This window comes from Thamnophis elegans, chromosome 3 (genome assembly GCF_009769535.1).
Source record: "Thamnophis elegans isolate rThaEle1 chromosome 3, rThaEle1.pri, whole genome shotgun sequence".
In the NCBI taxonomy this organism is placed as follows: Eukaryota; Metazoa; Chordata; class Lepidosauria; order Squamata; family Colubridae; genus Thamnophis; species Thamnophis elegans.
Window position 1 is genome coordinate 34,188,056 of NC_045543.1, and position 22,819 is coordinate 34,210,874.

Here is a 22,819-nt window from a genome sequence, read left to right on the forward strand (position 1 = left end):
GTCTCCCTGCTCCTCAGGGCCATCTCCTTTCCGCGCTGGCCAGGTTTCATAGATTTCCCCCCCAATGGCTGATCTGGTTTCTTAGCCAGTGCCTGAGAACGGCATTCTGCAGCTCGGTGCCTCTCTTTTCCACACTTGAAACAGACTAAGGATTTCAGAGAGGTGTCATTTGCGGTTTAAAAGGTTCTTGTTTCCATTGAGGTGGGGATTTCTGCCCGATACTGATTTCTGACCATGTCGATCTCTGCCTCTTCAGCAATAAGATACCACTCATGTAGATGGGTTGGGGCATCTCGGGCCACACAAGCATTGTAGAGTTCATCACTCAGCCCATCCTTGAACCAGCTTACCAGGATATCGTCTGGCCAGTTCACATGACATGCGAGGTCTCGGAATTCTTCGATATATTCTGCCACTGGCTGGCATCCCTGCTTCACAACTTTAATGCAGTCGCATACTTTGCAGGGGGGTCCTCAAACCATTGTCGCAGGGCCATCATGAACCGATCAACATCCCGCAGTTCTGGTGCATCAGTATCATGTAAAGTCACCATCCATCTGGCAGCGGCTTCTTCCAGGGCTAGAGTGACCACTCACACTCGGGCTCCTTGGGTTCGAAAATCACACCCATATTCTTGCATGTAGGTGAGCATGTGTGCCACAAAGAATCCCAATTTTTTTGGGTTCCCATCAAATTTTACCCCCAGGAAAGGAGTTTTCCTTTCTAACTGCAGGTTTTGAGGTTGGTTCGGAGTGGCCCCCAACCCATGCGCCAACTGGGTGGAGGGTTTTCTGGGTTCCTAGCTGTTGCTGCTGTGCCGTCAGCTTGATCAGCAGGGACCAGAAGGGGGTGAGTTTCCCTGGCGTCACCCCCGTTTGCCACCCTTCCAACGCTTCTCGGTTGCCGGTCTGGCTCCCCCCCGATGTTGAGATTTTCCAAAATTTCCATCACCAACTTTGTTGCATGCCTCTTCAGGTGCTGGCAAGGCGACGTGGCGGATTTAAATGTGGATTGGTCCAGTGCCGGGAGGCAGTAGCTTCGTAGGGCAGGCCTGACTGGAGGAAGGCTGCGGTGGCTAGGCAGTGCCGTAGTTGGTCCACATGGCACCGCCACTGTCTCCCATTTGGAAGGCTGACCCTGTAGGAACAGGGGCCAGTTACTTGGCTGATGGTGATAGGCACCCACTGAGGGTCCCCTGAAAAATTCTTGGCATACACCAGGTCCCCCTCTCCAAAATGGCGTGGAGCTCCCCCTAGGTTGCCTGTTCAAGGTGGTCTGCAGGTGCCAGCCCATCAGCAGCTCTGCAGGGCTTTTATTGGTGAGGGGGCAGGGGTTAGTTGACCCAGGAGGTAGGCCGCCATTTTGTCCGGCCAGCCTCCTCGGTCCATACGGCCTAGGGCTTCCTTGGCCAAGCAGACAGCTCGCTCCGCACAGCCATTGCAAGGTGATAGGAGGGCTGTGAAGGTGTGGCAGATGCCTACCCCAGCCAGAAATTCTTGGAAAGCCATGGAGGTAAATTGAGGGCCATTATCGGACACAAGGATTCCAGCAGGCCATGAGTGGCGAAAAGGCACCGCAGTCCCCAGATGGTGGCCTTAGTGGTGGTGGATGCTGTGAGCAAGAGCTCAATCCACCAGGAGTAGGCATCCACCACCACTAAGTCGTTCTGGCCGTGGAGGGGCCCACAAAGTTCATGTGGACCCTGGACCATGGCCCTCATGGCAAGTCCCAGTTCCTAGGAGGTGCGGCTGGAGGGGTCAGCCAGGGACTCTTGGCATGGGGCACAATGACCGACCCAGGTCACAATGGCCTCATCCATCTTGGGCCACCAGACATAGCTGCAGACCAAAGCCTTCATGTGAGCTATGCTAGGGTGGCCCTGATGGAGGCGGTCAAGGACCTGGGTGCAGAGGGTAAGGGGAATGACCACTCGATCTCCTCCCAACAAGCACCCGCCTTGGAGGGAGAGCTCCAGTTGGCAGGTCTTGAATTAACTGGAACTCTTCAGTTAATTTGCGTAAGAGACACCCCCTCTGCACCCAAGTGCAAACTTGGGTGAGGATGGGGTCAGCCAGGGAATGAGTGGCCACGTCGGTAGATGAAAGGGGTAGGTCCAGGGTGTCAATGGACAGGGGTGGGGTCAGACTCAAGGATAGGTAGGGGGCAGCAGAGGGCATCGGCATGCCCCATTTGCTTGCCTGGATGGTATTGCAGCGTATATGAATATGCTGCCAGGAACTCCATCCAGCGAGACATGCAGGGGGAGAGAATAGGAGGGGCAGGACAGTCACTGGCAGAAGCCCAAGCAGGGGCTTCCCCACAACTAGAATGGGCAGTTTGCCATAGAATTGACTGTAGTCTACCCAGACAGCCATGCTACCCAGGGTAGGAATCTCAGTCGCCTGGTAGTCCTTTAGGGTGGTATCCGCAGGAGATAGCTGGTTGCGAGTCACATCTGGGCAGAGGTGGTTCAGGGTGTTCCAGAACAGCAGGGATCTTGAGGATCCTGAGTCCACCTCCATCACACAGGGAGCGCCTTCGATGAGGAGAGAAATGGTGATCTTCTTAGCGTCAGCCGATGCTTTGCTGACCAATGCTGTTGGAAGGTTTTGCTTCCGATTAACGGCAAAACAATGAGGCAATGAAGTCATAATCACTACCAGTTGAGGAGATTTTAAAGGGAAGAGAGAGGAAAAAAACTTTTTCTTCTTCTTCTAGATGCTGTGAGAGTGAGTCGTCTTTCAGTATCCCACCTTCGTGTTAGATTCTGGACAAAAGACAAAACTTGTACAGCTGAGGTAACTGGAACAAACAATTTATTAACAGCAACGGATCAGAGCACAACTATTTACAATTCAGCACCATGCCCTGCTTGATAGCTATTTATACTCAAACTGTCAAGCAGGGCAGCCAATAGGAAGACAGCAGAAAGCCCACTCTCAGCCCGGTGCATCTTAACCAATAGGCGCAAGCCTCTGGTTGCTGGGCTGACAGTCGGCCTGTCATTCGTATGTCGAGGACTTGCGGCTGATCGCAAGCCGAGGACTTGGGACCGGTCGCAAGTCGCGGACATAACAGTTATGCTATTACAAAAATCTATGTGGCCACTCTTGGAATACAGTATTGTTTTCTGTTCTGACACTTGCATCTTAGAAAGGGAAAGATTGCTGGGGGGGGGGGTGCAATCTCATTAACACAATAAGGTTTTGTGAGCATATAGATTATTTTGAGGGCATGTAGTTCACCATTAAAATAAGAACATATTTTTGTATTTTGTGGGGTTATTTGGACAGTAGGTTTTGGGCATATTTAGGAATGTATCCTGCCAAATTCAGGCAGATAGGCCTAAAGGAATTTTGCTAAAGAAACATTAACAAACTTTGGAACATTGAAATCAACTGTTAATATAATTTATTATTATTATACAATTGTATCACAGCGGCCAGTTGTTTCGCCGGATTTGGCATTGGTTACTAGTCAGGCCCCACCCAGTGGCCTAGGATGTTGTAACGTATTTTCGTAATATGCGTGCAGATCCAAGCAGTGCGGCTTTTTGCATTTGACTGATGGTGATTTTGTCAATTTGTAACTGTTTTAAATATAATTCCAGTGCTTTTGGAATAGCACCCAGTGTGCCAATTACCACTGGAATTACCATTGCTGGTTTGTGTCATAGTCATTGAATTTCGATTTTTAAGTCCTGGTATTTTGCGATTTTTTCTTGTTCCTTCTCGGCAACCCTGCTATCACCTGGTATTGCGATGTCTATGATTGTGACCTTATTTTTCTCAACCAGTGTGATGTCTGGTGTATTATGCGCCAGTATTTTGTCGGTTTGTATACGGAAATCCCACAAGTTCTTGACCATCTGATTTTCGGTGACTTTTTCAGGCTGATGTTCCCACCAGTTTGTTGCTGTTTTAATATTATAATTTTTGCACAAATTCCAATGGATCATTTGTGCTACTGAATTGTGCCGCAATTTATAATCAGTCTGTGCAATTTTTTTACAGCAGCTGAGTATGTGATCAACAGTTTCATCAGCTTCTTTGCAAAGTCTGCATTTGGCATCATCAGAGGATTTTTCGATTTTGGCCTTAATGGCGTTTGTGCGGATAGCTTGTTCTTGCGCAGCCAGGATTAGTGACTCTGTTTCTTTCTTTAATGTATCTGTTGTTAACCATAACCAAGTTTGTTCACTGCCCACTTTATCTTTTATTTTTTCCAGAAATTGGCCATGCAGTGCTTTGTTCTGCCAACTCTCCACTCTTGATTTTATCACATCTTTTCTGTATTCTTGTTTCGTCTGTTGGGCCTTCAGTAGATTTTTTTTCTTTACTTCGATTAATAGATGTTCTTGACTTTCTTTTAAATAATCAGCCAGTCCATGTTTTTCTTCTTCAACTGTTTGCTTCACTTGTAATAATCCTCTGCCACCTGATTTTTGGGGCAGGTGTAGTCTATCAGTATCACCACGTGGATGTAAACTGTAGTGCATTGTCATTAGTTTCCTGGTTTTTCGGTCCAAAAGGTCCAAATCAGCTTGTGTCCAGTTAACTATACCAGCTGTGTATCTTATAACTGGTATTGCCCAGGTATTTATGGCCTTGATTGTATTTCCACCATTCAATTTAGATTTCAAAATTTTCCTAACTCTGTTGGTGTACTCTCGCCTGACAATAGTTTTTACTTCTCCATGCTTGATGTTATCCAACTGCAGAATGCCTAAGTATTTGTAGGCTTCATTTTCTTTGCATTTAATTAATTGGCCTGTTCTTGAGCTGCCAAAATAAAGCCTTCTGTTTCTTTTTTCAGTGCTCCTGATCTTAACCAGTTCCAAGTTAGCTTTTGGTCAGCTTTGCCTTCAATATTTTTCAAGTATTGGCTATGCATAGCTTTGTTTTTCCAATTTTCAGCTCGCTTCTCAATTACTTCTTTCTTATATTCAGCTTTTGACTTAGTTGTCTTTAAAAGGCCTCCTTTATTTACTTCCTTAATCATTGGTTGTTGTTGTTGTTATTATTATTATTATTATTAAGTCATTGTTGACTCTCTGCATCACAAAGATTTTCTCCATGACAACCTGGTCTTTCAAATCTTCTAATGGTACAGTCATTGCTATTGTAACTGAGCCCATCCACCTTATTATTAATATCTAATGACTGTGGAAAACCCCAATATTGTAAAGATACAGGTAGTCCTTGACCTCCGACCACAATAGAGCCCAAAATTTATGTTGCTAAGTGAAACATTTGTTAAGTGATTTTTGCCCCATTTTACGAGCTTTTGTGCCACAGGAATTATGTGAATCATTGCAATTGTTAAGCTAGTAACGTGGTTGTTAAGTGAATCTGGATTCCCCATTGACTTTGCTTGTCAGGCAAAAAAGGTGATTATATGACCATGGGACACTGCAACTGTCATAAATACATGTCAGTTGCCAAGTATCTGAATTTTGATCATATAACTATGGGGATGCTACAACAGTTCTAAGTGTGAAGAATGGTCATAAGTCCCTTTCTGGTCTCTCTAAGCCAGTGTTTCTCAACCGTGGCGACTTTAAGTCCTTTGGACTTCAACTCCCAGAATTCTGGGAGTTGAAGTCCAAAGGACTTAAAGTCACCACGGTTGAGAAACACTGCTCTAAGCAGTTTATACCTAAACTAATGCTCTGTTATATGTTGAAATTCTAGAATTCTGCTGTAGATAGTCCTCATGTTACAAATGTAATGTAACTGTTGTAAGTTGAGGACTATGAGTACTGGGAAATTAGACAAGGATAAGTACGTTTAGAATTGTGCTTCTTGAATTTCTGGTTGGTTTGTTTGTTTGCTTAAATATTGCCTGAAACATTTGGAGGAGAGGGGAAGAATGTCTTCATCAGATGACATTTAGTGTTGACAAAGCCCCCTGAATTCACTGTAATTTGAACAACTCCCATTATAAAAAGTTACTCCAATGGCGACATCTTAAACTCTCCCCAATCAAAGTGGGAAATATTGTAAATTGAGAAGATAAATGATACACAAACCCCATCAACAAAAAGCACTGAAATTAGGACTTATTATTAGCAAAGCTGCACAGACTTTATTGAATTTAAACAATGGCAAACACAGCTGGCTCACAGAAACTGGAGCGTCCTAACCTAAGTCCAAAACTCGGTGGGTGACTGTTTTCAGCAGTTCCTGCCACACTTTGAATTTAATTTAGTTTCATGCTCTCTGTTTTCCACATTTCAGGAAAAGGTTTTTCTCTCCCCCCCCCCTTGTTGATTCTGGTAGATTATGAGAGGGGCTTCTTCTGGCTATGCCACTGCAAAGCAGCAGGAAGCACCAGGGAACCAGTGAGATTGACTGCTAATGCTCACTGGCTCTTGCCTGCTCTGCTTAATGGGAGAAACCATGCCAGATTCAAAGGGTACTTTTAAGGATGAGCAGGAACCCATAAGGTTAGAAAGCAAGAGAATAACGACATAACTGAATATCTATTTCAAAGCAACTCTTGCTCTAAATGAGGCTCAGTCTCAGAATTACTGCAGGTACTGAAAAAAAGCTGAGAAAGTTAAGGTAACAAGGTCCATTTAAACTCTGGCTAAGAGAATGCCTTCTCTGAAGAATTAATGAAAGAAAATCCAAGCAAAATCTATTTAGATTAGTATGCACTTTACAACTGAAACACAGACTGTCCTGGAGCATAAATTAAGTTTTAAGAAGAAAACCAGGAGCGCAAAATGGAAAGACGTTTATCAGCATGAGCGTGTGAGTGTGGATGTGCATGCACACATTCCTTTTTGAAGAAAAATATCCTAAGAGTTAAAACAGGTATGTGAAGTAGTAAATATGCAGACTGTACAAGCTGAATGAAGGATAATTAACTTGATGGAGTCAGGTGATGTAGAATTAAAGATGACAAGAGACAAATTAGAGTGCGCCCATTCCAGTGACCTCAGACGTCAGCCTAGAAGAAATAAAGATACATACAGATGAAAAACAGCAGGAGTGTTTGCAGTTCATGAGGAAGAAATCACAGGATCACCATGCTCTATCCTTCATATAGTGAGTTATTATTATGTCCATTCCCATTGTGTTCAGTGCTGTTGCCCTATCAAAAGGTCTGAAAATGCTTCTAAACACAATGGAAATGGGCAGAATCCCAATACTTCAATTACAAATAGCCAGTTACTTGGAACAGTGCATATATAGTAGTCCTCCACTTACAACAGTTCATTTAGTGACCAGTTGAAGTTACAACATCCCTGAAAAAAATGACTTATGGCCAAGGTGGCGCAGTGGTTAAATGCAGCACTGCAGGCTACTGCTAGATCAGCAGGTCAGCGGTTCAAATCTCACCGGCTCAGGGTTGACTCAGCCTTCCATCCTTCCGAGGTGGGTAAAATGAGGACCCAGATTGTTGGGGGCAATATGCTGACTCTCTGTAAACCGCTTAGAGAGGCCTGAAAGGCCTATGAAGCGGTATATAAGTCCACTGCTATTGCTATATTGCTATTGCTATTTTTCACACTTACATTTGTTGCAGTACCCCCTTAGTCATGTGATTATAATTTGATGCTTGGTAACTGGTTCATATTTATAACAGATGCAATCTCCTGGGGTCATGTGATCCCCTTTTTCAACCTCCTTACAAGCAAAGTCAATGGGAAAGACAGATTTACCTAACAACTGGGTTACTAACTTAACAGCTGCAGTGATTCACTTAACAGCTGTGGCAAGAAAGGTCAGAAAATGGAGCAAAACTCACTTAACAAATATTTCACTTAGCAACAGAAATTTTGAACTCTATTGTGGTCGTAAGTCGAGGACTACCTATATTACATTACAATCTTAAATTATCCTAGAACGTTGGGAAAAATCCAAGAGTCAAAAGTACCAAATCCAGTCAGAACTTTCTGAGACGGTATGCTTAAAATAATGGTATTAGGCAATAATGATTATTTATATCCCATTTAAAAACTGTAACAAGTCCTGTTTTTGCTGTGGAACAATGCTGGCCAGCATTTTTATTAGTTGCACTACTGTACAAATAAGTTCAACAGGATGAAGGACCTCAATGAATAGCACCGCATTTACTGAAATTGTCCGAGCGTTGATTATTTTTGACCATGTTATCAATATTGGGGGCAATGAGAATCTTGTCTTTTTCACCTGGGTAATGTTCTACTTTATCACACAAATTCTGTGCATTCTCCAGCTTCTGCTTAACTGATAAACAAGCAGGCCTGATGTAGCACCATAGGACACATTCTTAATCCTTTTTTCCCTATCCAGATATACCATATATTTTTTTGCCTGTATCATGTATGCCAGTTTCTTCTCCATGGAAAATAATTAATTGATATTAGTCTTATATTTAGAAAGATTATTTTATCCTGCCTCTCTGCTATGACAAACAATTTTATTTAATCTTGCTATTAGCAGATTGTCTTTATTTTTTAAGTTTTTGCTTTAATACATAGAAAGGAAAAGATACAGAAACAAATGAAAAGCAAACACATGGGGAAAAGGAAAAGAGAAAGGAAACATAAATAAATAATAAAATAAATAAATAAAAGCTCAGCTTTAAGCACAGCATTAAACCTAATCTTGACCACATAGTAATATTGATTACTCTTTCCATTATACTGATAAGATAGCAATTAAACATAATCTAAGACTGTAAATCTGGGAAACATTTATGGTAATGGGAAATACACTTTTGGGAAGGAAAACATTGCTTAAAGCTTATTGTGTTTTGTATACATTTAGTTTTCAAAGTTAAATTTATGGTACTAATTCCTCAGAAATGCTTATGCTATTCTCTTAATTGCTAAGACTAGAAGCAAAAAACATGTTTAACAGATTTTTTTAAATCTACGGAATGTAGACTAGTTAATAAATTTACTATGAAAAAGAACAGCTGTTTTAACTTCAATGTTAATGAATTTTTTATTTATGAAAAAATATTGTTAAAATGAAAAGAATTTGACATATCTGGCTAAGTAAAATGATGAATTAAGGAAAAAATAATGACTATAAACTGGAAAAGAAGAAACAGAGAAATATTTGATTTAATGCAATTAATTGAATACTCTGATAATTTACTGAATGGTTGCATAACATCAATCAAAATGATCATGTTACATTAGCCACATTGTTACATTACTACAATACTAATACAGAGTAGTAGTTTGGCTGCCTAGGACAGGTAGCCCATGTGGTTCACATTTGCATGCTTTCCAGGTGTACCACAGGGGCCAGCTAGCCCTGCATTATTCAGCTGAAATAGGTTTCTAAGGACATTTATTTCCTGGAAATTCTGATGCAGTGGAAATGAACGTGCTACGAGTATTATAGCCACTTTGTTTAACCAATTATGAACAAGTTGATAAAAATAAGAATGAGGGTCTAAGGAGGAAATCTCACCTGGCATTGATGAGATATTGAGCAAGGCTGATGTTAGCTGGGGTTCCTGTGATGGTGATCTGACGCTCTGATGAGCCTTCTGTGGCATTGGCGATTTTGATCTGGGCTCCAGACATCTGCCTGATTTCATTAATTTTGGTCCCTTGGCGTCCAATTATGCAGCCTATTAACTAGGAAAAGAGATATTAGGACTTTCTTAAACTAACTCTTATGGTATTAAGAATTGTGAAGAACAAATAGCACAAAACTGACAAGAAATCTTAGTATTTGTTTCTCTTTTGTTTTGTTACTAAGAATATGCTGTAACTATGCTCTTTCTTATAAGATAAGACAGGGCAATTTTTAAACTACTTCTTTTTTTTAGCACTACCCACTATAACTGTGGAAACATCACTAATGGAGATTGGAGCTGCACTAGCTGGAGAAAGCTATGAATTATTAAGGCGGAAATCTTCCTAGATGTTTCCTTATTTAAAATGTAATTTTTACGTGAGATTCACCTGGCCAAGTATGCTTTGTTGTGATGGAATATAGCACATATAGAATATATAGCAAATATAGGTATTTCTATATATACAAACTGAAAAACTGTATATTATTATTTTTAATAATTATTCTGCCTTTTTATATGTAACTCAAAGCGGCGAACATACTGTACCTAATGTTCCTGCCTCCTATGGCTGATTAGGGATTGCATTGCTCCACAATGGTAAGGCAGGACATAAAGCGAGATTTGGACATAACATGAAACGGGGTCAGACTATAAGATCTCCTGGGAGGGCCTGTCTATCCCTTCTATCTCGTTATACATTTTCTAGTCTTGAAGAAAAACAGGAAGCTTGAACTCAGGAAACTTGAATGCCAAACCACAACATCTGTGTAAGTAGATCAGGTCAGTTGGAGGTCTTGCTTGCGAGTCAAACGTTATAGCATAACCACATGTCAGTATGTAACTAGTGCTTCCTGCATGCCAACTGCAGCCTAGACATGAAAGGGCAATACGGTATAATCTGCTTCTTTGCTTAGAAATAAGGAATTTAGCCAATAGAAATGATTTAGAACATTTCCATGTTAGCTGTTTTGAGGAAGTTATGAGAACACGCTTCTCCCTAAGAACCTCGCTCAGACGTCAAATGTGGGTTTACACTGTCTGAGCCATTTGGCCAAATAAAGCTTTTCTTGATCTCTCAGTCCAAGTCTCCTGATTTTCTGCAACATTTGTGGCAAGCCAGCCAGGAGATGAGGAGCGATATTTCGCTGAGGACGGCACGGACCGACCAGTGCCCAATTGGGTCTGTCTACCCCTACCTTCAGGCACCAACAGAGAGTGTTTCTCTGGAAGGGGACTCACGGCCCCCTTTGGCACTTGGTGGTCACCGACCGATCCAAGAACTACCACGAGATTAAGACAAGCTCATAAATAATGCCGGCTGAGAAAAGAAGATGCCTGCAGGCTAGTATTGTGGGAATTGTAGACCCACTCGGTTGAGAGTGGAAGAGGAGGCCCGATCACCCCCCTGAGCCTGGGATAGCGTCCCTTTCTAATGGAACCGGTGTATCCTAATGAGGCTCTAGAATTATGTGTGTGGTTAAGTCACTGCAGTTCCTGAAGGCAACTGTGATACTCCAGCATCCAAGGTCAGTGACAGTGTCTTAGAAATAGAACATGGGTGGTGAAGGAAGTGTTTCTTGATCGCCTGTTCAATACATGTTACTCTATACATCTTGATCTTTAAAAAAAATATGCCAGCGCTTGCTGGGAGATCCAAAAAATTAGAAAAGAGAAGACACTGAACACCCCAGAACAAAGAAGAAGAAGGAGAAGGAGAAAATCCAGATGAGATGCATGTCCTTTTTGCATCCATTTTTCTAAACTTACCAGTCTACTTAGGCAGACATACGAAGTCTGATGGAAATTTTATTAACCCCAGAGAAAAGAAGGCTGGTGAAGGGAACCATGAATAAGCCTCTTGCAGAAGGATCATGCAAAAGATCCAGACTGGACATGGTTACTGAAGGAACCAGATTGGGAACCTAGTCCATTCAGCTGCAAAACTATTGGATCTTAGTTTTGTTAGGACTCAAACAAAAGTTAAGAACTTAGGGAAGGTTTATCAAATTCAACAGAAACAGGATGAAAATCCAGGGGAAATCCTAGAATGCATTTATCAAACCTTTAGGCAATATACCAAATTAGCTCCTGAGGCTGAAGAAAATAAGAGAATGGTAAATATGATCTTCATTGGTCAGTCTGCAGATGACATTAGAGCCAAATTACAAAAGACCAAGAGGCCCCCAGGAAAGACATCTCTAAACTTGTGGAATTAGCATACAAAGCATATAATAATTGGGCTCAAATTTCAGAGAAGAAGAAACTTTAAAAGACAAAAGGAACACATTTTCCTCACAGAGACTCTTAGACAGAAAGAGTGGGAGGCCAGGGGACCTGCCGGAATAATCAGTAGTTAGACTCCCACGCCTGATTAGAGGACGAGCCCTCCAGTTGGCAAAAGGAAAGACGGTTAATGTCTACACAGACAGAAAATGTATATTTAGAGTTTTACATGCTCATGGGGCTATTTGGAAAGAAAGTGCCTGTCTCTGTTGTGCACAAAACAACCTAAAGACAGGGTGGAATGGATCCCAAATTTTGCCCTATTAATTACTCTATGAATTTACAAAGTGGGGCGAAAAAGAACCCTTTGTTGGGGAGCGGGAACAGAAACAAGCGTTTGAAACCTTGAAGTAAAAATTGTCTCAAGCTCCTGTTATGGAACTTCTCAACCTCAAGAAACCTTTTAATTTGTATGTGGACTCAAAGAATAATAACCATGCCACTGCTCTTCTGATAGAGGAAGCTAATAAATCAACATTTGGACAACCAACTAATTTATAAGTATCAAACTCTCCTCACTCATAATCCTCAAGTGACATTGAAACAGACAAATGCCCTAAATCTGGCCACCCGCTTGCCTAACTAGGGGCCTCATGGATGAGTCAAATGGTGGGAGAATTAAACAAGCAAAAGAAATCCAATAATATTGTGTGTCCCTTAGCCCACCGTTTCTGAGCACCTCTAGTCATAATATTCAGGTGGGAGACAAGTATAGGTAAAACACTGGAAAGGAGAAGAATTCGAAACCCAAGTGGAAGGGCCTGCATACTGTGGTCAGGTGTTCTCCACTTGCAGTAAGAGTGTTGGAATCCAAGTTTTGGATTCACTGGACTCGAGTTAAGCCAGCTGCTGACAAGTCTTGGGAGACAGACCAGGATGAAGCCCGTCCTTTAGTGGTACACTTGAAGAAGCGCCCCCCCATAACTGTCCTACTGGCAACGGGCAGACTACATATGGAGCAGAAGAGACCTTACTGGCATCACCCCTGGAAACTGACGTCTTTACGTACGCCCGAAGATTTGGAGAAGGAAGACAACTTTCCAATTGTTAGATAGTCGAGCATACATAGCTATAACTGCATTATCAGTTGCTTCAGTGAGTGTGCTTGCCCTTATTGTGATTTGCTGTGTTGGATATTCATTCTACTGGAATCACTCCCTCCCCAGAAAGGCAGGGGATGAGTCAAAAATCATTGATTGTGACAGAGAGCATTACGAAACCACTGGAGACACTTATGTTTGAGGAAACCTGGGAGTAGGCTCTCTGTAGTGCTGTATTAGTCCTAGGTCTGTGGACATTGTATGTTACAAATAGAGGTGGTTTTGTGGCACACCTAAGACTGAAATTGCCCTTTCCCAAGTCACGTATAACCCTAACCTTCTTCCTGACATGGTGATTTTGTAGATTAAGGGAATTGTGATTGGGTAGGTTCTGTGTAAAGGACAATTATGAGTTTTTTGTGGCTTTGGCTGTTATTGGCAAAGGGTCTGCTGAGTGATAGTATCCTGAACCGTAGTTCCCAGTGTTGTGAGAATGCCCGAGTGACCCCCCTTGCCCTTGAGGGAGGATTCGGGGATGTTGAGTACCCCAAGGTACAGGGAAGGATCAAGGCACAGGGTGTAGATGCTTTGGGACAGGTCCGCTCCCATCAAAGATGCATTATTGATCGGTGGGGTCGATACCCTGGACCTAAGCCAACCCCAAGTCCTGTAGACAAATGCCTGAAAATCCCATTAAAAAGTGGGATAGAACCAAGGGGGAACAGGCCCCTGCAACAATTGAGAAAAGGGAACTACATGTTAAAAATACTGGAATTGGGTCAAAGCCTAATTAATCAGACTGATCCTGACCTAGGTCAGAAGTGCTGGATGTGCTTGTCTGCAACCCCTTCATTTTACAATGCAGTTCCAGTTGAGACAGATCTTTGGGAAAAGACCAGGGCCACAATAGTCCTTGAGAAAGGTGACAGATGGAGAACCAAAGCAGCAGAAGCCAAGTTGCAAGGTGACTTTTATAATGCACTCAAAAGGCTGGGGATGCGCCGCCTCCCCATTGTTGGCCCCATAGCCGTGGGTGTGGAAATCATAGGGTCACCCTCCTCTAGACTCCTTTCAGTCAGGCTTCAGGTCTGGCTACAGCACGGAAACTGCTTTGGTCGCGCTGATCGATGATCTCTGGCGGGCCAGGGATAGGGGCCACGCCTCTATCCTTGTGCTCCTTGACCTCTCAGCGGCCTTCGATACCATTGACCATGGTATCCTTCTGCGACGGTTGCGAGAGGTGGGAGTGGGAGGCTCTCCTCCTACCTCTCGGACAGGTCACAGTCGGTGTTGGTCGGAGGGCAGAGATCGACCCCAAGGGCCCTCAATTACGGGGTGCCGCAGGGTTCGGTCCTGTCCCCCCTTCCTATTTAACATCTACATGAAGCCTCTGGGTGACATCATACGCTGGCACGGGATTAAGTACCATCAATACGCAAACGATACGCAGTTGTATCTGTCTGCCCCGTGCCAACTCAGCGAAGCGGTAGAAGTGATGTGCCAGTGCCTGGAGGCTGTTAGGGTCTGGATGGGAGCAAACAAGTTGGCACTCAATCCAGACAAGACCGAGTGGCTTCTGATGTTCCCTCCCAAAGATTGGCCAATTATTCCATCTCTCAGGCTGGGGGGTGAAATTATACGCCCCTCAGAGAGGGTTCGCAATTTGGGAGTCCTCCTGGATCCCCAGCTGACTTTAGAACACCACCTGTCGGCTGTGACCAGGGGGACCTTTGCCCAGGTTCACCTGGTGCACCAATTGCGACCCTACCTGGATCGGGAGGCCCTTCAGACAGTCACTCACGCCCTTGTGACCTCAAGACTGGATTATTGTAATGCACTCTACATGGGGCTGCCCTTGAAGAGTGTTCGAAGACTCCAGTTAGTCCAGAACGCAGCCGCGCGAGCGATTGTGAGTGCACCCAGGTACCCCCAGGTCACACCTATCCTCCGCGAGCTGCACTGGCTACCCATTAGTCTCTGAATCCACTTCAAGGTGCTGGTCACTACCTATAAAGCCCTACATGGCATCGGACCTGGGTACCTGAGAGACCGCCTCCTGCCGATTACCTCCCTCAGACCGATTAGATCTCACAGGTTAGGTCTCCTCCGGATTCCATCTGCCAGCCAATGTCGGCTGGCGACCCCCTGGGGGAGAACCTTCTCTGTTGCATCTCCAGCCCTCTGGAATGATCTCCCTGTCGAGATCCGGACCCTTACTACCCTCCCGGCCTTCCGCAAAGCCACCAAGTCCTGGCTGCTCCAGCTGGCCGGGGGGCCTGTGAAATATCCAGCCCCACGAAAATTGTGAATGTTGTGGTTTTGTTTTTAAAGTGTTGTCTTTGTCTAGTTTTCCCCCTTTTCCTTGTCTATTGTGAGCCGCCCAGAGTCCTTCGGGAGTGGGCGGCATACAAGACAAATAAAATCAAATCAAAAATCAATCAAAAATCCTTGTGCGTCAAACATTATCAGGAACCTAGAATTCCTGTGGGGTCACTGTCAGAAGAACAATGTCCATCAGAAGTATACCTTGGCCCCAGAAAGACACTTGTGGACATAAAATTAACCCGCAGTATGTCTCCATCTGCCCACAATCTCTTCCAACAGAAGGTCACCTTCTCGCTTCCGCCCCCCCCTCCTGAAGGTCCCTGAAGCCTCCAGAGGCCTCGGAGGGGGGGGCGGGGGAGGCTGTTTTCTCCCTCCCCAGGCTCCGATAAAGCCTCTGGATCCTGGAGAGGTGTGAAAAAAGCATGCCAAAAATGTGGGGGAGCGCCTCTCATGCGCGCATGTGCACTGGGTGTGTGTCACACATTGCATTATGGATATGGCACAGCCGCGCATGAACCCCCTGCACTCCCCCCACCCTTATGGCACGTGAGCCAAAAAAGGTTCGCCATCACTGTTCTAGGCTAAACCTAGAATATATAATTCTATTGTTCATGTGAGAATATCATTTCTCTATATAGATGCCCTAATTTAGAACATAGAGATGATTTCATTTTGTACATTATTTTGGCTACTGTCAATGGAACAATGGTTTATAACAGTTAAAAGTTTTAACTTTTAAAACAACTTGAAATACCTACTGGATTGATTATTAATTAGTAGAATCTTTTTTACAATCATTTTACATAGAAATAGAAAAGAACCATTCATTCTAAAACAATAAAAACTATACCTTAGAATGGAGACTTTTTATTTTCATTTCTATCATATAAAAACATCAGCCTGTTCAACCCAGTTCAGACAGAGAAGATATGTTGCACAGCCAGTCTGCTAAAGAAATCCAAGAGAGCCATTTTTGCTCTTGCCCTTGCCCCTGCCCAATGGAATATTCTTCCCCCACTTCAGAGGTGGGATACGACTGGTCGCCCCGGTACAGGCATATCATGCTTGCTGGGAGCACCAGGTACCGTTCCGGTATGGTGCTCCAGAGGGCCCACCCGCTCTCCTTACCGCTATTTGAGCCGATGGGGGCTTACCCGTACGGAGCGCACGGTGCCTATGCGATGCTCCGCCGAGCAGCTGGAGTGTCGTGGGTGGTAAATATGCATGTGCATGCTGCACACATTCACGTGGTGGACGCCGGGCCCCGTTGCAGCGTACCAGTTGCAACGGGATCCAGAACCCACTACTGCCCCACTTTCATGGCTTTCTGAAAAGAAGTTAAAATATGGCTCTGCAGCCTCACATGGTCAGTCCAGAGGAGTGAGCAGCTATGGGACTGGCTGTGCCCTGAGAACCCTTCTTCTAACTTTGAATTAATTTTAACAAGGTTTTATCAGCCTTCTCTCTCTCTACATTTTTCAACTCAATATATTGTTTTTATATTTTAATACTTTGTTGTATACTGTCTAGACTCTCTACCTGAGAGAAATGGGCAGTTGAGGAATATGAAAAACAAATAAACACAATTGAGCTTTTAAAAAACTTAATAAGAGTACAATTTCTTCACTAGTAATTCCAAAAGAAGTACAATATATTTGATTTCTTTTTTTAAACAAGTGGTTTGAGTTGCTTTGCAAGTTTGTATCTGAAATGTGGGACTATGACATTTACATGAAGACCATTCCAAAGAAAAAGAACTATTCTAATATAAGAGTACTCAGACATACAAAAGATCCTTCCATCACAAAAGAAGTGCCATAATGGGACAGATCAGGATTGGGATGGGTGTGGAGAACAATTCACTTCTCATATGGTAGCATGGTAGGCTTTAGATAGCCAACTGAAAGGGCCAGAACTTTCAAACTGGAGTCCTTGATTCAAGCAAAAAATGCTGTTGTTTATCAGGAATGCTAACCAAGCAAATTTTCCAAGCACCAAGAAAGTTAGCAAAAGCAGATCTTCCAAAATCATTGTTTTATTTCTCAGTTTAATAGCTTTACGTACCCACAAATGAAATTGCATGTCTAAAGTCAATGAAGGGGCTTTTTTGACACTATGTCACAATGAGAAGTCATTTTTGGCTACATACATTTATCAAATGATAAGCAGAACACAAGATGCGATACTCACATCATTGGGAATGGTGAGTTCATGAGTACTGGCCGGGGGATTGGCATCCAAACCTGAGCATATGTAAGAGAAAATGGTCATTGCTTAAGGAGAAAGTATTGCACTTTTCATGGCATTTCACCAAAATAGCAGATCTTGTGAATTTCCAGACTGCACTAAAGCCAAAGGATAAGGAAGGTCAAAGGTTTCAATAAATAACAGATGAAAAATGGAGTTCTGAAAGCATTTGCTGTAATATTTCACTAGATGACAATTGAATAGATTCTGTGATACTGGGTTCTATGAATACTAATATCCTCACCTCATTTTTTTTGCCTTTTGGAATAAACAAGCTGGCCTATACTGAATTTTCAGTTTTCAGTGTTCAAAATGTCACTATTGGTTGATGAAATAAAAGATACAGCTGCTTAGAAATATTGGGGAGTACTTGTAGCTATTTAGGAGGCAAACTATGATGTAGTGCATACCCCAATGAATTAATATCCGCTATGCTGCTCATTGTGTATGGATGCCATTTGCAAGGGAGAGGAATACTATATTTTAAACCCAGTTCTGGTGAAATAATGGAGTTTTATAGCAAAATTACTTTGAATTATATAGCATGAATGACAGACATATTTTGCCAGTAGGGAAATGGAATTTCTTATGATCTTGAGAATTAATAGCAAGGATTATATATATATATATATATATATATATATATATATATATATATATATATATATATATATATATATTTGCAAAGTACAAAAACAAATTATTATAGGCAGTAAATCCGTAATAGCGTGAATGTTTTTACATGTTTAGATAACATATTTTTTGTACTGAAATTATAGAGATCCAAAGAGAAATGTGGACTTTAGCAAATAATTCCCACAGGAACATGTTGTAAAGTAAATGTTTCAGAATGGAAAGCAATGACCTAATAACTTGTTAATAGTTATATGCCCAAAACCTAAGTAATATTTATTTATAATATTTTTCCCATCTTTATTATTTTATAGCTAATAAAGTCACTCAGCCAAGTTTTCATGCCTATGGTGGGACTACAATTCACTGTCTAATATCTAATAAAAAGCGGTCAATCACGAAACCTAGGAATTCTTCTTTTTTAATAAGAGTCACAGAACGACAGTAGTTTGGCCAAGTATAAGAGTGAACACTATTCTTAAAAACTTTGTTATTACTCTGGATAAAAATTTGTGCAACCTGTTGGGCAACCTTTAATGGAACAGTATGTACAATATATAGCTTTCTGAAATCAATACAACTCCAAGAAAAGAATGAAAATACATGCTTAATCACCCAATTTTTTTTAAAAAAATCTGTATTTATGTAGTGACTTTCCAGTGCCTAAATTGCTTCTTGTTAGAACTTTGCATGCAATCTTAGCCATGTGAATAGATTGAGGATACAAATTTACATAAAATCTACATATGAATTAATCACAAGACTTCCAGGGTGTAGGTACATGCAGAAATTTTTTAAAAATTTAAATGAACAAGCTCTTTGTTATGAATAATTCATAATGTGCACAAATACAAATATGTGAAGAATCTTATAATGTGTACCTTATTAAAAATCAGAGGATGTGTAAGGTATATAGTCTATGCAATATTCTGTAGTTATGAAACTTTCCAGATCAGACAATGAAGAGTTGCTAGGGAAGACTTGATATAATTCCAACTTCATGATCTCCCCTGATATTGATATTAAATATTTATAAGCGTTGACAATGATAGTTTGCAGACTGCATCTCAGAAAAAGCACAGAAATTTGAAAGTACCGTATGTTCCATTAAGACTAATAAGATTTACTTCCATGGAACTGTTCTGGGATCAATCTGAATCTGTGTAATAGTGCCCAGTAACTGAATTTTCAGCATAATACACAGTACTAACCAAAAACCAAAAAGAAAGGGATGGGAAAGAAGCCATATTCTGCTTTCCACTACCTGGGAAGAAATAAGCAGGAATACGAGAGAAGAGATTCACTAAGCAATCATCCAAAAACCTGTTCAGACTGCTGAAACTTAGAAATGAAGCTTAGTAATGCTGAAGTCTGCACCCATCTACTTACAGATTTGATTTGTAAAAATTTTAACGAAGTCAATACAATATACAGCTGTATAGGATTGTAGCTGAAAGGATTAGGATTTTATGGAGTCTTGGGGCCTGTACAAGTGAGGATCTGAATTTATTTTAAATTTATTTATTGATAGCTGAATTTATTTTCAGAGATTCCTAGTTTCAGGAGAAATTATGTGAATTGTCAGATTGATAGAAAATGAGGAGTGGTATGCTGTGGTAAATGTGTTGTTATAATAGCACAATAATATTAATGTCTTTCATTTTTAAGACTTTTATATAATAGGGATATCTTACACAATGGTACATTAAAATATTTGTATGCAAAAGTTTTTTTATATGGATATTATTTTTACTTCGCTCATTATAGCATCTAATAGTATCTAGTAAATGTCTTTTATTCAGCTACAAAACATACAAAAATCATTCTATGAACCAAAGCCAGGATCTAAGTATGAGCACAATGGTTTTACTTGGATTTTTAATTTGTTATGGCTTCTGCTAAATCACCGTTTCTTTTAGAAAGTGTGCGTAGAGTGCAATGGAAAGTGAAATGATGCTGTTTACTCCAAACCAAAATTTGGGGATGAAAGAACAGTTTCAAAAGCTGAAGAGAGACATAAAGATGAAAAAACTAAAGTCTAAAGAGGAGCCATTTTTACAGTAATGTATCATTCTGCTGGAGAGTTATTCTGAAAAAGGGCTAGGTTGTCTTAATTGCTGGCATTTATTTATTGTAGTGTCATTACTATTATTGTGCTGTCTTGCCTCCTGAACATCAGTAAAACTATCCCATCAATATAATCAGAACAACTGCTTTATTTATCACTTTGCCAATGACAAAAAGAATTCTAAAACTGTATTTCCTGTATTTATTTTACCTGAGGATTGGCTCATCAGATTTTGAGCTTCTTCGGAGGAATGTAAGGGCAGCTTTTCTCCTGAAGAGCAAAGAAGAAATACATTTAATTTTTTTTTTTGCCTTCAAGGAGAGAAGCAATGTTACTTCATCTAGGAAGCTCAAAATATGATGAACAAAATGGCAGAAAAAGCAAATTTTAATTCAAATCTAATGCAATGCTATTAAAATATATGTTCAGTAACATGTAAATAATATCTGCCATCCTAGTTTTCTACAGTTTTCCCCTTTTCCTAACGTTTCTGAGTTTATCAAAAATGATTTTCAGAAATCTAGTTGAGCTAAAAGTCTGGCCTATTCTTAGTTTTCCAGTGGTAAAAGCACTGGTTCAAATGCTAAGCATTCATTAGTCACCTATATATCTTTGACTCCTAGTAATATAACTTATAATATCATAAACAATCAGGGACAAGTATGAGACATTAATCTTTGCCTCTCAGTGCTGAATGCATCCTTACCCCGACTGAAGGATTGTTATGACGTAGGTGTCTTACAGTAGATAATAGCAACACATAACAAATATATGACTTGACCTTGTCTCAACTGTAGTATCTGCCTCTTGTCCTCTCTTAATATTTCCACTGCAATTATATCTCCTATTTCTAACACACCAAGCTTAGAAAAAGAGAGAACTGCATAGGTAAAAAGAGAAGGAAATCTGTAAAGGGATTTTGGGTACGTACCAGGGAAAGCAGGGGTGGTCTGTCCAAGGGGAGTAAAGGGGGTTTGCTGCATAGCCAACTGGTGGAGCTTGGTCAACTGCTGAGGGGTAGGAGGGATATTAGAACTAAGAAGGTTATTGTTATAGAATACAAGTCACACTGAAAACCAAGAACAAAATTATAGTAGTAATGTTTTTAAGAAAGAAATCAGGAAGCCATGTGGAATCATGGCAACATACAGGTTTTATAGAAGGACTTGGCCTGGGAAATTATAATTGGTCAAATTTCTGGCAGATGTGCTCAATCAGGATCTGAAACACAGCAACCTAGTTTTGGTGTTGTGTCTTTCCAGATGAAATTGAACATATGTATGTGTTCGTCACAAAACATGAACCAAGTAGAAGAATATATGGATGTGAGATTATCATCTTCCAAGGAGGTTCTACTGCATAGAGACTATCAGTGTTTCTGGAGCTGTAACCTGGAATTGGTAGAAAGTTTCATAACTAGGAGGATGACCCAATGAAAATTCCAGTATGTGTTTTGGCCAAAATAGGTATGTATTTCAGATCCTGTTCATCCCTTCTTGTGCTTTTAGCATTAGACTTCTAATAACTGATTCACAAAGAGGAAGCCAATTCCAATATATTTTATGCCAAATTTATACTATTATTCAAACACCAAAATAACTTAAAACCAAATATGTTTTTAAAGCCATGCTGTATAACAGCCTGAGGTAGGAGGATGATAATTACATTCTGATGTCATTATAGAAACTCCCTACAGCATAGAATTTGCTGTGGGAAGCTTCACTAAAGCCATCTAGGTCAGCCATCTAAACTATGAGGTTCTGATCTTTTGAATTCAGAAGGGGAGGGGAACCAAACCAAACTCCTGTTCTTGCAGCATATCTGAGTGAAAGGATGCAGGGAAGTCTGACATTGGTGTTATAACAGTCAGATGAAGCATTAGAACCAGAACACCTGAGAGGCTGAAGAAGTCAGGAAAGTTACAAGAAGTTTGAAAAGTAGAGCTTTTATTAGTCAACCAAGAAGGCAAGCAAAACACGAGAAACATATGGCATCATAGAACCTATGTTGTCTTGAAATATCTTAACGGGGGGGGGGGGGTGTTAGAATCTAAAACAATTACATTTCTATATGAAGTACTCCAAAATAAAATGTTCTGTTCTTCAAAAATGTGGCATTCATTTCTCTCTATGCAACCTTCACTATTCCTAATCACAAATTGGATAGTCTTTAGGTTAGTGTACTGGAAGCACCATGGAATTTTGGAACAAGAAGTAAGGAAAAATAAACTAAGATTTACTCACTGCTTCTTAACCAGAGGGTTGTCTATATAATATTTCTGTCTTAATCAACAAATTATGGTTTTAATTTATAGTAAAGTGATGGAATATATAGAACTTCTTTGCTGGAAAATTAAACTATAGTTCACACATCATGCTAAGTCATAATACGGTTAGTTTACTTTAGTATGAAGTGTAAACAGAGACAGAAAGTAACACAGAGCTGCCCTTCTGATTTCAGTTATGATTGTGTACATTGGAGGGAATACACAATTATGACTAAACCCACTGTGGGTAGGATGGGAAGATTTGGCTTCACAAAAGTCACTATCTGATATAAGTAGGAATTTTAAAAGAAAACAAATCCATGGATGATTCAATAGTGCTTCTTTCTTATGAGTGGGTTGTTGCTGTTTTTTGCCAACAAAATATGTTCTTCATATCTTCTTTACAAGACTGTCAAATTTGACATC

The 22,819-nt window shown here is 41.1% G+C and overlaps 1 protein-coding gene across 8 annotated transcripts in view; it reads right to left on the reverse strand.

The window, feature by feature from the left end:
* Positions 1-6,920: 6,920 nt before the first annotated feature.
* The window catches only part of PCBP3 (poly(rC) binding protein 3), a 50,012-nt gene continuing 34,113 nt past the window's right edge, over positions 6,921-22,819 (reverse strand). For 3 of the 8 annotated variants that reach the window (XM_032214047.1, XM_032214044.1, XM_032214041.1), the window contains 5 exons: positions 21,059-21,134; positions 20,338-20,397; positions 17,370-17,422; positions 9,420-9,589; positions 6,921-6,957 (listed from right to left, as the gene is read on the reverse strand). In XM_032214047.1, coding sequence (XP_032069938.1) covers positions 6,921-6,957; positions 9,420-9,589; positions 17,370-17,422; positions 20,338-20,397; positions 21,059-21,134 — 396 coding nt within the window. Of the gene's footprint in view, positions 6,958-9,419; positions 9,590-17,369; positions 17,423-20,337; positions 20,398-21,058; positions 21,138-22,819 lie in introns of all 8 variants that reach the window. The other 5 variants (XM_032214043.1, XM_032214040.1, XM_032214046.1 and 2 more) reach the window with 3 other exon arrangements.